General features: G+C 39.3%; 1 protein-coding gene across 2 annotated transcripts in view; it reads left to right on the forward strand.

The window, feature by feature from the left end:
- Positions 1-607: 607 nt before the first annotated feature.
- The window catches only part of TPP2 (tripeptidyl peptidase 2), a 52158-nt gene continuing 37530 nt past the window's right edge, over positions 608-15235 (forward strand). For both annotated transcript variants that reach the window (XM_053934853.1, XM_053934854.1), the window contains exons 1-9: positions 608-803; positions 6721-6849; positions 8556-8651; positions 9068-9172; positions 9830-9954; positions 10662-10825; positions 12063-12217; positions 13201-13277; positions 13806-13933. In XM_053934853.1, coding sequence (XP_053790828.1) covers positions 642-803; positions 6721-6849; positions 8556-8651; positions 9068-9172; positions 9830-9954; positions 10662-10825; positions 12063-12217; positions 13201-13277; positions 13806-13933 — 1141 coding nt within the window. In that variant the 5' untranslated portion in view covers positions 608-641. The remainder of the gene's footprint in view (positions 804-6720; positions 6850-8555; positions 8652-9067; positions 9173-9829; positions 9955-10661; positions 10826-12062; positions 12218-13200; positions 13278-13805; positions 13934-15235) is intronic.

Raw genomic sequence — 15235 nt, forward strand, 5'->3', positions numbered from 1 at the left:
GCAGCAAGTGACAGCCTCAGAGGAAATGGCCTCAAGACGTGTGCCAGAGGAGGTTCAGTTTGGACACCAGGAAGAAATTTATCACAGAAAGCGTGATTAGATATTGGAATGGGCTGCCCGGGGAGATGGGGGAGTCACGGTCCCTGGAGGTGTTTAAGGAAAGGCTGGACTTGGCACTCAGTGCCATGGCGTTCAGTCATAGTTTGAACTTGATGATCTCAGCGGTCTTTTCCAACCTAAGTGATTCCGTGATTCCGTTTTCGACTAGGAGGACGCCGGGCACCCCCGCACTGCCGCCGGCAAGGCCCGAGGCCGCAGCCCGCCACCGGCCGGGAGCCCTGGGGCGGGCCCCGCCTGCGGGCGCGGCGCTGGAAGGTGCCCTCGGCTCCCGCCGCCGCCGCCGTACGTGGCCGCCACAGCCCCGGCGCGTGGAACACGTCCCTCTCGTGATTGGCTGCCTCCACAGCAGGCCCCGCCCGCCTCGGCGCTCTATTGGTCAGTTTAGCTCCGGTGCTGATCGCGCCGCGGGCCGCGAGGGGGTGCGCGTCCCCGCGGGCCGGTGGGGCGGCACCGCGCATGCGCCGCCCTCCCGTGGCCTCTCGCAGCCTGTCCCCACCGGCCCCGCGACCCGGTCTCGCGCCATGGCGGCCGCCGCCGAGGAGCCGTTCCCGTTCCACGGGCTCCTGCCCAAGAAGGAGACCGGCGCCGCCGCCTTCCTCGCCCGCTTCCCCGACTTCGACGGGCGGGGGGTGCTGCTGGCCGTGCTGGACACCGGCGTGGACCCCGGGGCGCCGGGCATGCAGGTAGAGCGGGGTGGCGGCGGCCCTGGGTCACGGCCGCGGCTCGCAGGGAGCTCCCAGGTCCCGCCGGACCGACCCGGGAGGACGGGGACGAGTACGGGGCCGGCCATGGCACTCGGGCGGCCCGAGGCAGCGGCGGCGAGAGCAGGGGAGGCCCCGGAGGGCTGTCCCGGGGACTGTCCCTGTCCCGGGGACTTGTGGCTGTGTGTTGGCTCACGGTTCGCGCCCAGCACGCGTGAGCGGGGGCTCGGGTGCGGGAGGGCGGGGAGATGCCGTAGCCGTGGGCTCCGCCGCGGTCATTCCGGGTGCTGCTGTGATGAGGATCCTCCTCCTAAACCGTCCACAGGCGTGTTATGGCACTTAAGTCTAATGGGCTGCCTTCTCTCACGCAGAGCTCATTATAAAAGAACGCTTTGTGTTTTTGTTAAACCTTGGCGTTACTTCGGCAGTAGGTGGCTCGAGGCTACACACAGCCGCCTAGGTCTTTTACATGAAAAGTGCATTTCTGGCACAATTTGCGTACCCGTCTTTCTCTTTTTATTTCTCGTGCGTTTTATTGCAATAGCAGTCTGTATCAAAGTCGATTCTGCCAGCTTTTTTTTTTTTTTTTTTTTTTTTAATCTGCCAACTTTGTGTTTCCATGTCGGTTTTGTAAATTTCTGTGTGTGATGTTAGTTTGGGCATTTCTCAGCACTTATTTCTTGCAACCCTTGTCTCTTAACATTTCTTTATCTTGTAAGTTTGCATGTGGCCTTTTGTGTCACTGCTGCTTTTGATTTCTTCTCAACGTGTTTTCTCTGAGTGATGGCAGAAAAGTCCGTGGAAGAATGATTCGGAGTTGTATGCAACTCAGTCGGACGCTGAATCCTTTGTTTTGTTTTGACTAAGCAGGGCTTGTGTTGATTTCTGTCCTTTCTTTGGTGTGGAATTCACTCCTAAGTGACTTCATTCAGGGACCTGACCTTGGCACATTGTTCCTTCCCTAGTCTGAAATTACTCCTTTTGGGATGCAGTTTAACTAGAGGACAGTTTGTGTGGAAGGAAGGAGTGGACAGCTGTAACTTTGATTGATTTAAGCTGAAATGAAGCTGGTGCTTTTGGCAAGAAGTTGTGGGTAAGTGGAAGAGTAATTGGAAAGTTTATTGAAAGCTAGCAAAAAGAAAAGCATGATAATGCCTTGGGCAGAGCAGAAGGTAATGGAAGACAATTAGGAAGGTGTGAATATAAATAGAATGATGTGCATAGTTCTGAAGTTTCACACATAAAAGCAAAAACCCCTAAGTTTCTAGAGGTTATGAATGCGTAGTGGTCAACAACAAGAAAACCTCAATATGATTTTATTGGCGGTAGTGGGGAGCTTTGTTCTGATATAAGTAACCCAAGGCTCATAAGGGGTATTTATGAAGCATCGTGATCTCCGTGTTGACCATATCAGTTTTCTCCAACTTACTTTCTTTACACACAGGATAAAATTTCAGGTAGTGCAGGAAAAGATTTTTTAGCTTCTAGGTTTCAGCTAGGAGGCAGAGAGCCATAGAGTGTAGAAGTAGTAAAAGATTTGGAGAGGAGGGTGTGGAATTCATGTTGCAGTGGGTGAGAGTAAGTTTGCAGGGTTGTTCGAAAAACGTGTAAAGAAGTTGTGTGATCTTTCCACACTGCCCACTTAATAGACCTGGCTGAAGGGGCTTGCTAAAGTACAGCCTGGGGAGACTTCCTGCACAGGGAGTTATAAAGGAGGCATAGGCAGCACCCAGTCTAGAATAGCTTTGTAGGTGTTTCTTCAGCAAAAGACTGTTCTCACTCCTTGGAGTATTTGCCAGTTGACATTTTGCCTCAATGCAATGAATCAGTGTCCTGGGCATAGGTAGTGACACAGCGTAGCTGTACTGCAAGAAGTAGTTTCTAACCTTAGGACAATTTTTTTTTTTTTTTTTTTTTTTTTTACACCCCTGTCTTTGCTGCTGCTTTTTCTTACTGTCAGTCTTCTTGTCAGTTCCTGGCATAGAGTTAGATCTAGGAGAGGTTGAATCAGTTGCAAACCTATAGCCAGGTTAATTGGTATTACAACTTTGAGTTCTGGTTAACGACAATAATTATTACAGGCTAAAACGAGCTACCCTGATTTGAATATAGTGGAGTTCTTAGTCAGAACAAAACAGTTAATTTCTTTGCTGCTCCCTTGTGTTTCATTCCTGAGTAGGGTTCCTTTGCTTGTTGATTCTCTGACTTGGTTTGTAAACATTGATAGCACTGTTTGTTCCTTTTTTGAGGAACAGAAAGATTTGGGGACAGAGTTTAACAGGGAAATATCATGTTTCTATTCTTCCCTGGATGTTTGCTGCCATTGAGAGAATAGTTTAAAAAAACCTTCTTAGGTCTGTTGTCTGTTGGTTGGCTTTCTTTGACACATAAAATGTTAATCTAGCTTGTACTTACTTTTCTTTATTAATTTTTTGTAACCAGTGCCCTCTAGGGAATTCCTTCCACCTCCTCTTCCATTGCTTTTCCAACAGTTGACACCAACTGTAAAGTTTTGTTTGTCTGCTTCTTTCATATGAGTTTTTTCCACTTTCAGTCCTCTTGGTAGAATGTATTTCCTACTGTCTGCCAAGTCATTGCTTGTAATTACTCATTAAGGCACAGTGACTGATGAAATTTTAGGTGCATTTAATGGAGTGTTGTGGTTGTATATGTATAATCTTTGCTCAGCCCCACCCTGTCCTTTTTCCCTTTCTTTATTCCTATTGTGGCTTCTTATGTTTCATGATAGGTAAGTCAGTTCATTTTGCTTCTTGCAAATTTTTTTATTTTGTGAAGTGGCATTTGGAATTATTATTTACTAACATTAACTTGTACTTTTATGTGACACCTTTTTAGCAGTAGCAGCTAGTTTGGTTTTACTTGCTTTTCAGCACTGAGGTAAAAAAAATTGCTTGGAAGCTATTTTATTTGTGATGATGATGATCAGCTGTCCCGTGACCAAAGTGCTGAAGGATTTGTTCACCTCTTGTGGCTGCAGTAGCTGTCAGTTGGAGTCAGTGATTGTATGGCCTGACAAAAACATGCTAAAATGCATCTGGCTTTCCTTTTTCTTGTGTTGTGATTGTCATAGATAACTGGTGCTTCTCTACTTCTATTATGACTTGCATCAGTTGCCAGGATTATGCACATAGATTAATTTTAGTGTTCTCAGTTTACTAATATATCTGCTTTACAAAGTTAGAACTAACATTTAAGTAGGATTTTAAAACTTCAAGCAGAAATGTATGAACAGAAAGTAGTTTTTAGTTTTAAACTACTAATTTGTTTTACAAATGCCTATAGGCAAGCCATAGTAATTAAGGCAGGATTTGGGATTATTTTTTTAAACACAGTATAAAATATTTTTAATTGTATAAAAATTCTTTTTTTTTTAATGCAAAAGGTACTAGAATGTAACTTCAGTCTGTAGTCAATTAATTACTTCAGGACTCTTCTGTTCACATAAGGAAATTGATCAAGGTCACTCGATTATTTTTTATTATAATTTTAAACGCAGAATTACAAGATTTGCAAAAGAAAACTGAGCCAAACTCTTGAGTTTCACTCTGGCCTTGCTGCTGGTGGGCAGTGTGCCGAAGAGTTCATGGCAGCAGGAGCCTCATATCGGTTACTTGCACTAAATTACCGTGAAGCTGTCTGGATTGCTGCTGTTAGGAATTGAGCCTTAGACCAGCTGAAACTCTGAGTTTCTTGTGTCTGACTGAGAGACTCTGATTTGTTGGTTCTGACAGTACAAACTCACATACATGTGTGGGCCTGCTAGGTTTCAGGTAGAAGGCAGAGAGCCATAGAACGTAGGAGTTGCATCTTGTCTTTCAGGCTAGGAAACAACTTCTAAAACTACCCAAGCTTGCTGCAGCATAAATCTGTGTTCTGGCCACCTGTTGCTGTATAACTTGCCTCCTTCAAGCAAGTCACCTTGGATTACATTTTCATTCTTGTTTCCTTGTACTTTGATCACTGAATAGTTGACTTTGAGTAGAGGCATACTGAAAAATGTCCAGTGCTGCTAATATCAGGATTGGCTTGCAGTTGCTTTAGTATTGGAGAAGCTCTTCTGTTGAACTGTGGCCAGCATTGAAGACACTAATTACAAATGCTTGAAAAATGTGTGGTTTAGTGCCTACACACTGTTCCCCAAGTAAATTTTCACTGCTGTGTAACTATTGTTTAGTTGATGTTTTACCAGATGAAGATACTCTAAAGATTTTCTCCAGTGAACTTGAATTTCTGTGAACAGAGTGTTGGTTTCTGTCATCAAAGTTCTTCCCTAGCAAGCCTATTCAAAAGCAGTATTTGTTACCTTCTGGGAAATTAAATTGCTGCTGTTTTTATGGTTGCTATGGCTTTAGAACATTTATTTTTAAGCTGTTTAAGCCTGTTTTCTTTGGGGGTGTTGCTTGTTATTTGTCTGAGTTGGTTTTTTTTTTTTTGTTTGGTTGGTTTTTTTGGGTTTTTTTTTTGTTTTGTTTTTGAGTTTCTAGGAGGTTGTTTTTTGGGTTGTATGGGTTTTGGTTGGGTTTTTGTTTGTTGTTTTGTTTTTTTTAAGCCATGAATTTGAGACCATGGAAGTATCTATCCTTGTTTGCTGAGATTTGATAAGAACCTGAATCTTGTCCTTTTGGCAGCAGCAGAGTGACTCTTATGAAACAGTTTGAATGTGTCAGTAGTTTCCAGTAGCTGAATTCACAATTGCAGAACATTATTGGAACAAAACAACCTTCCATATATTATGTCTAACATCAAAATTATTGATAGAGAATAAAGGCAAAAATACCATATATTTAAATGGTAGAAAACAACAAATGTTGCTGCTTTTCTGAATATGAAGCTTTTTTCATTTCCTGTGTAGTTAATGTATAGGAAATACTAGGAAGATGATTGTTATCTTCTTTTTTAAATCTGTCTTTGATACAGAACTGTAAAAATATGTGTATATGATCAATTCATAGAGTCATAGAATGGTTTGGGCTGGAAGGGACCTTGAAAGGCCATCCAGTCCAACCTCCTTTCAAGGAGCAAGGACATCTTCAACTAGATCACATTGCTCAGAACCCCATCCAACCTGACTTTGAATGTTTCCAGGGATGAGGCATCCACTGCCTCTCTGGGCAACCTGTTCCAGTGTTTCACTGGTCTTAGAGTGAAAAATTTCTTCCTTATAACTAGTCTAACAGTGTCCTTTAGTTTAAAGCCCTTCTTCCTTGTCCTATCACTGCCTGTGTCATGTAAGAAGTTGCTTCCAGGTTTCTTATAGGCCCTCTTTAGATTCTGGGAGGCTGCTATAACATCTTTCCAGACTCCGTATAGAAGTATTAGGTGTATATAGCTGTAGCTACTAACAGTTCAAGTGGATTAAAACACAAAGCAGAATCTTTGAAACAGGAAAAATAGTAACTTGTGTCCCTTTTAGGGTCCTTTAAGCTCAGTTAAGAGATTCCAGTTTGTGAGAGCTTGTATTTCAGTACCTGCCATTTTCTTACTTGTGGACTCATTACTATAAAATTTGTCCAGAATGAAGGGTCACAAACAACACAGCAAGTAATATGAAAACAAATAGTAATTCCTGCAAATACGTTTTTTGGAAATTTAGGCTTGGTTTTAAATTGCGGCTGGCTGTGCTTTGTGGATAGAATGTTTTTACTTTTTTCTCTTCTAAATCCATACTAGAAATAAATGGATTTGTATAAACCAGAAGGAGAGACATGTTGGTCTTAGTTCTTTGAAAATTTATCTTGTGTTCAAGTTGTATTTTCTTCAGTTTAAGGTTGGGTATCTGAAAAAGCTAGTTGATATTTTTAACAACAAAACTTTCCTGGTTTGTGTGCTAAAGGGTAATGAAGTACGTTTTCCAATTTTTTTGTGTTCCTATTTTCAGATTACAACTGATGGGAAACCGAAGATAATTGATATAATTGACACTACAGGCAGTGGTGATGTAACTACATGTACCATTGCAGAACCTAAAGATGGAGAAATTATTGGTCTTTCTGGAAGAACTTTAAAAGTGAGTATTTGGTGGTACAGAGACACCACTGGACATCATCATCTTTGGTTAACAGCAAATTTAGCATCTGTTTTGGTTTTTACAGAACTTTACTTCCTTTTAACCAGATGTTGTGGTTTAAACCCAGCTGGCAGCTAAGCACCATAGAGCTTCTCACTCAGCCTTCCCCTGACAATATGGGGAGAAGAGAATCAGAAGGGTGAAACTGAGAAAACTTACATGTTGAGATAAAGACAGTTTAATAGGTAAAACAAAAGCCTTGCATGCAAGCAAAGGAAAACAAGGGATCCATTCACCACTTCCCATGGGCAGGCAGGTGTTCAGCCATCTGCAGGAAAGCTGGGCTCCACACAAATGGTGACTTGAATATAAATGCCATCACTCTGAATAACTCCCCTTCTTCCTTCTTTCCCCAGCTTTTATGCTGATCATGATGCCTGTGGTCAAGTGGGGGTCAGTTGTCCCAGCTATGTCCCCTCCCAAATCCTTGTGCATCTCCAGCCTGCTCACTGTTTGGGATGAGTGAGAGAAAAAGGTTTGACTCTGTGCAAGCACTTCCCAGCAACAGCTAAAACATCCCTGAGTTATTAAAGAGTGTCCAGTACAAATCCAATACAGCCCCATATCAGCTACTGTGAAGAAAAATCACCCCTAGCCCAAGTGGAACCTGCTAACAAGATCCTACCCAAACCTAATGCTTCATTTGCTCATCTTCATGCAGATTGCTTAGTGTTTTTTGCACTTTTTATATGTCTTTATTTCTAATATGTTCTGTAGCTGAATAGGGGTTTGTACAGGGCTTTTTGCGGGGCTTGATAATAATTTAATTATTTGTTCAAAACAGTATCTGATACAGCTTTGGAAACTGGCTGAAGAAAATGTGCTAATATGCTTTAAAAATATCAGACACGGTATTGTCTTTAAAAGTACTAATATTTTCCACATTTGTGTAAGCTACAAGAGGAATTGTGTTAAGCTCGTGGTGAATAGATTTAGAGACTGAAAAATCTCTGAAGACCTAGTTGTAGACTCACTGAATTCTCACTATGCACAGAATAGAAATGCTGTAGGGTTTCCAGAAAGGACATGAAATCTAGTAGAGGTCTTCGGTACACAGAACTGATGTTGCTAACATGTTCTTGATTTCCTGATTGGATTGATGATGTAATATGGGGGCATCACATCTTTGGATCTCTCCATGCTGTCAACTTTCTTCTTAATTTTGCACAGAAGGTGATTGTAATGCTGAATCTGTTGCTCTAGTGGATGAGCAAATCCTGATATACAGAGTCTAAATTGCATCAAGATGTGAAATTAGATGTTCAGATGTATGTCATGGCTTCCAACCATACTCGCTCATGTTAGGTTTCACTTATAGTACTGTAATTTCCCCAGACCTCCGCCCAGCAAATCCAGTAAAGCTGGGGCTTTGTGTTTTTAAAGTAGACTATCAGAGCAACTAATGCTTAAAGATGTTCAATGGCAGGGTCACATGAACTGACACTGATTTTTTGGGAGCTGGATTGAAAATGCCATGTCATGTTGTTGGAACAGTGCAGTATTTACTGTTGTGGAGACAGGAAATTGAATTGGCAGTATTTGCAGGTTTGTTCTGCTAAGCTCTCTTACACAGTGTGGGGCTTTTTTGTTTAAGGAGTTCTTTTTATGCCATTAGTTAACCTATTTCTGAATGTACTTTTCTGTAGATTCCAGCAAACTGGGTAAATCCTTCAGGCAAATATCACATTGGCATAAAAAATGGCTATGATATCTATCCTAAAGCTCTTAAGGAGAGGATTCAGGTAAGGGATAATTATCTTTTCTTTCTGGCATATAGTCGTATTTTACATTTCTGTTTCTTAATTTTCTTAGAATACTATAGTATGTGATTTGCTAACATACTTAGACTAAGTATGTGCTAACCAGCACTTGAACACTATTCTCTCTGATTTTTATTCATTCCATTTCTTTTATGATTTTTTCAGAGCAACAGGGGGTGGCTTAGAAATCCTCCTCACAGTGGTCCATTGAAGCAAGAAGTACATAAATTACTGTTACCCCCCCTTTTTTTTATTTTGTGGCAATTTATGCTTATTTATACTATTGTATGGAACTTTTTTAGCCTTTATCTCAAATCAGAATTTTCAAATTATCTTTATAGGCTTCATACTTTGACATATATTTCAGTATGTTAGGGAACCTCTGTTTTATTTTGCAGAAAGAGCGCAAGGAAAAGCTCTGGGATCCTGTTCACAGGTTGGCTCTAGCAGAGGCCTGTAGGAAACAAGAAGAATTTGATGCTGCTCATAGCTCTCCCTCACAGGTTTGCTTTAAGTCTAAATTTATGAAATTGTTCTTTGCAATAGTTTGTTACTGGTTGACAGGATTAAAGTGTTTCATTAGATGAGTGAAGGAAAGGTACTTCTGAGTATTTTGGCAGATAATTTACCAGTGTATCTTCTGATTAATTGTATAAGTCTTTATATGCATGGTTGGTTGGTTTGCTTAGTGTTGCTCACTTTTGAGAGTTGGTGTCAAATATGAAAATGGTATTACTTCAAAAAATTTGTTGGGTATTTTCAGTAAGTTTTATTTTTAATTTGATGTGCTATGTTTTGAGGCCACCATCCTTTCTGTGTTCGAAGTTTGAATTTTCTAAACATTTTCTTTCTTCTGTAAACGATGTACTATTTCAATGAAGTACCAGAAATGCCTCAGATACTACTTTATCATTTAACAGTCTTTAAGAAAATAATGGCTTTAAATGTTACATTTACAGAAATTAGAAGTAGTTGTATATAATAGGCCAAAAATAAATAGTGCACTATTGAAAGCCATTGAACTTCTAGATTTTTGTGACTCCTAGGATAGTACAACATTCCTGAGAAGGTAGTGGAAAAAATGTATAGCACTAGAAAGAATATAGGATTACCTATCTTGTAATTTTTGAAATAATCTGAATTTATTTTTGCCTTATTAGGTAAATAAGCTAATAAAGGAAGAACTTCAAAATCAAGTGGAATTGTTGAATTCTTTTGAGAAAAAATACAGTGATCCGGGCCCAGTATATGATTGTGTAGTGTGGTATGACGGTGAGACCTGGAGGTAAATGACTAAACTTGTCTAAAATGTCTTGTTCTTTACATAAAACAGTAGCTTGCATCGAAGACTTTTTACCTTTTATATCTAACCTCTTTAGAGAGGTTTTAAGTATTTTTCACTTTAAAATAATCGTGCTGTATCAATTGAGTTTCTTGACAAAATTTGGTCTCAAATGAAGATGGGATAGAATAAAGTCTTACTGAAGACACTGTGATATGAGTGTAAGTTTACAGGATTTTTCTTCTGAAGCAGAATAAAAGTGTTTTGACTATCTGTTGGTGATATGAATTAAACAAAACAGGTGTCTGTGCACAGACTTCAGGATGTAACATGGCACATTTCTTTACTGATACTGTGCTTCATACAAAACAGTAAAACTTCAAATGTTTGTGTACCAGCACTGAACATCTACTTTTAGAAAAATTTATTCCTTGAACTTGCATAAATTTTCATACTCTTGCTTTTCAAATACAGATTTATTTGAATTTAGTAGTGTTTGAAAATCAGTTTATTTAGATAACTTCATAGTTTCTGAATCTTAAGTAAAAACAACCCAGTTTTAAAGTAGTTGCTTAAAGAACTATTTAAAGATACCATAAACACAGAACCAAACTTCTTGAAGTCTTTTTGCTATGCTGAGCTGGAGAGGGTAGGTAACCAAAAGTTTGCAGCAGCTGGGACATTGCCTGTTTGTTTGTTTTTGTCAACAGAGCCTGCATAGATACCAGTGAGAGTGGTGATTTAACTAACTGTACAGTGCTGAGAACCTACAAAGAGGCTCAGGAATATGGATCTTTTGGGACATCTGAGATGTTGAATTATTCTGTGAATATATATGATGATGGAAACCTCCTTTCCATTGTGACAAGTGGAGGTAAATGAAAATAATCTTAAAAACATTTTGCTGCTAAGTAGGTATCATAAGAAGCATTGGGTCCCGTTTCTGATACTTGGGATGGCGTGAGGCAGCTGTCATAGTACAGCATTTGTTATTATGGCTTTTAAGATCAATACTCATATTTCCTGAACTAAATTTATAATGACAGCTCATTACCAAACGTGCTTGCATTTTTGTATGAAGTATTGTCAACTTTATGTACAAAAAGCATGTATACATAGAATGTGCATACTTAGGTATTCTTTAAGATGTACATGCATCTTAAAGCCTAAACTAAAGGGAACCTTCTTTTAAAAGACCTTTTTTGTTTTGTTTGTTAAATATAGTGTGATGATTGATTTGTAATTGCTCTCCTTTGTACTTTTATATTTTAAGAGTCTTAAATATAATATCCCTGAACAAAATGGGTATTGATCTTAATTTAGGTTAATACAGACTTTTTTGGTTATGTCAGGTGTCACTATAGCTGTAGCTCCAACCACTCCGAACCTGTTTTAGAGGGCTCTTTAAATAATCATGGTTTGTTTTGGAAGCGAACAGAGTAGTTGGGATGGTATGGATGCATTTGCTTTGAAAAATGCTCCTAATTCCTCATGAAGCTATCCCATCTCAGCAGAGCTACATAAGCAGTCCAGGTTTCTAGGTAGATGGTAACTTTTCTGAGATGTTCCTTTCTATGTTTCTATGTAGTTCTGTTTTCCGTTCTTAATCCTTCCTACCTGAGTTGTCTCAGGTGTAGTATTCATAACTTTGAGTAGGAAGTGTTGAGCCTTCGAAGTAACTTTAGTTAGTGGAATTAAGTTAATTCTTTATCCCTCTCTTCCTGCTGCCTCCGTTCTCTCCTTAAAAAACTGTTTGCTTTGTTGAACCTCATGCAATTAGCCTCAGCCAGATCCAGCCTGTCCAGATCCCTTTGTAGACCCTTCCTATCCTCCAGCTGATCAGCACTCCTGCCCAGCCTGTTGTTGTCTGCACAGTGACGGAGGATACTCTCAATCCCCTTGTCCAGATCATCAAAAATTATTAAACAGGGTTGGTTCCACTGCTGAGTCCTGGTGAACACTGTCACCCTTTTGGTATCAGCAGCACTGGTGACTGGCTACTGACTGGATTTATGTGCTTATAGCTCAATAAGTGAAAATTAACTGAGCTGTAGCATACTGAATTCTTACAAATGAAGACCACTAAAAATACATACTTTTCATTTGAACAGGAGCACATGGAACACATGTGGCTAGTATTGCAGCTGGATACTTTCCAGAAGAACCAGAACGAAATGGTGTGGCTCCCGGAGCTCAGATTCTTGCAATCAAGATTGGTGATACAAGACTAAGTACAATGGAAACTGGCACTGGTCTAATAAGAGCTGTGGGTATTTCACTGAATGATTAATCTCAGCAGTGTGTCTTAAGTGTAGAATATTGTGAAACTTCATGCCCTGCTTTTTTATAGGCTTATGGTTCTACAGTATTTCCTGCAAAAATACCAAAAATTAAAAAAACAACCAAGCCACCCCCTAAAAAACCTTCAAGCAATAAATAACACAGCCAAAACTCCTAAAAACAACTAGAAATGTATTTTTAAGCATTTTGTAAGACTAGTGTTTTAATATAAAACAAAACTTACGTTGCATAGACCAGTTAGAGATTCTCCAGGCTAACAGATTTGCAGTGTCTGACTGGCTTGATGCATGACAGAAGTTACTTGCATACTTGCTTAAAGTTCTTTGTGTTATCAGTGTATCTTCTTAGTTACTCAGATAACTAGAGAAGACACAGAAATCTAGAATAGAGACAAGTATCTACCTGTGTCACTGTATTTGTGTTGAGTCTTTTTCTTAAGAGTGAGGAAAAAACACCATTCCTTTTAGTGATGAAAGACCAAGAGCTTTTCTGTATAATGAGTTGATAAGGAAAACATTTACTCAATAAAAGGATATGAAAATAGAGGACTATGTTTGTGGTCTGTAGGATATTTTGATGTAGCAACAGGATCAATAATTTTTTTGTAACTTTTTGGAGTTCAATCAAACTGCACAGGAAAGGAGAATTTTATGTTCTTGAGACAATACTAGTGCTGTCTGCAGTTTTCATTTAGGGTAATGTCTTGATTTATAGCTGGGAACAAGGCAAGAATAAGGCTTTTCAGGGAAGAGGTTTTTTTAATTTTCTTAGTTCTTTGGGAAAACAGCACTTATCTGGCTGCAATAAATTGTTTTCTAGATTCAAGAGATTTACCTGTCTTTCTTAGATGTGTAGCAAATCAATTTAAGCAGGTGTTTTTTGTCATTCCTGAAGTCACTTTTATTCTTTGACTAGCACATATTTTGACTTCCATTTCTACTTTATCAGATGATAGAAACAATAAAATACAAATGTGATCTTGTCAACTACAGCTATGGAGAAGCAACACACTGGCCAAATTCTGGGTGAGTAGTACTGTGGTTAAAGTATTTTAATTTCACAGAGGTGGAATGGTATTTGTTGAGTTTTCTATAAGTCAATTAGTAGCTAAGAGTGAGTCATTCAGGCTCACATGATTCTTAAGTTAGAAACTGTGCAGTATAAATTTTAAACGGGCTTTGAAAGAAATAAACCCATTGAAAAAGCTTTTAATTTATAATATGTAAACAAATATATCATACACAGATTTATAACACATATACAAATAATATTTTAGCATAATGAAGAACTTTTATAGTTGCAACACCACATGATATGTGGGGTATTTTTTGAAGACCTAGGATCACTACATAGTTTTCACTGCTTTTTGAAACCAGCAGATATTTTTGTGGTCAGCTTCTGTACTGGAACCGCCTCTGCTAGGTGTGGGAAGCAGGCTGCATAAGCTTCCTTGTTTGGTGGATGGTCAAAGGTTGTACTAGAAATGGGAGCTTTGTCCTGTGGAAGAAAGCAATATTGTTGAGTAACTTATTCATTTCTTTCTCTTACTTCAGGAGAATTTGTGAAGTGATTAATGAAGCGGTGTGGAAGCACAATGTAATCTATGTTTCAAGTGCAGGAAATAATGGTCCTTGCCTTTCTACAGTTGGATGTCCTGGTGGAACTACATCTAGTGTAATAGGTAAATAATTCATTTAGAAGTTTTTTTTGACAGTATTCAGCTTCTGTCTTTTCAAACTTTGTACTTTTGTTGCATGTTTGATTGCTGAACTAAGTCTAAAAACTGCCTGCTGGGCTACGAGGTTAATTCTGAGAGATGCACTTGCTCTATGCTTAGGTATACAAATTTAAATTGTTATCTTCTTACAATTCAAAACCTTACATATGTAGAAAAGAAGTAGGAGGCAAATGGTCTTGATTTAATTTGGCTTTGTATAAAATCTGCAAAAGAAATCTTTGGTCTGAGTTATTTGAATATTTCAGGAATGCTTTTTCAACTGTAACTGTCTAAGCACACCACTTTGCTCCAACAAATAGCTGCTGGTAAATGAAACTTACGAAAATATGATTCTAAGTTGGATTCTAATAAGTCTTCTGGAAAGTATTACAATGTATTTTGAATTGTCAGAACTACAGTTTTTTATCATCTGTCCTCATCAGATACTCTTATTTTTAATGAAGCAGATGTTTTTAATTTGGATAGAAAATAATCCCATGCTAGGATCTAGACAAGTCCTTGTAGGGGAGGAATTTTTCCAGCTGCAGTGCCACTGCTGTGCAAGTCTATTATTGTCATTAAAATTCTTTTTCTGATGGACTAATATATCGTTTTGATATTTTATTGAAAAATTGAGTTATAAGATTCAGCTAAATGTCTAGCATGCAGAGGTAACTTCCTTAGTCTTCATTTTTATATAAATCCTTTATTGCCTCACTACTGCATTACACAAGATTCTGATGCTTATTAAGTGTCAGAATTCTTATGCAAGGAGACCAGTGTGTAAGGAGACTAGCATGAAGCCTTGGAAGCTGGAGAGCTACTATTCCAGGGCAGCTAGTAGAATTAATGCTGATTACTTTCTGAAAGTTAATCTGCTATTAATTCAGTATTGAGACTTGGGGTTGGAACTGGAACTAACAAGCTCTTTTCAGGTCTGCAGTGGCTTTACTCTAACAGTGCATCTACTCTGTCAATTCAACTTTGTTGTATCACTCTAGAGACTGGATGCTTATTCACTCTGCATGCCAAGTAGTTTGCTCCTGTCCTCCATCTGGAGTGAACCAGATAGTTTTTGTTTTTTGAGGGTAAAGCAAAATACAGCTGACAGGTTGGCTTAGTTCACACAGACAGACATGGACCTTGCCAAATTTGTCAGCTTGGTATGGTAGTTTTGCACCACAGTGGTAGTGCTTGTGCTGTAAACAAAATCATAGTTGCAGTGTGCATCCTTGGCATTCTCTTCTACAAATGCTGTTTTATCGG

This window comes from Vidua chalybeata, chromosome 2 (assembly GCF_026979565.1).
Source record: "Vidua chalybeata isolate OUT-0048 chromosome 2, bVidCha1 merged haplotype, whole genome shotgun sequence".
Taxonomy (NCBI): domain Eukaryota; kingdom Metazoa; phylum Chordata; class Aves; order Passeriformes; family Viduidae; genus Vidua; species Vidua chalybeata.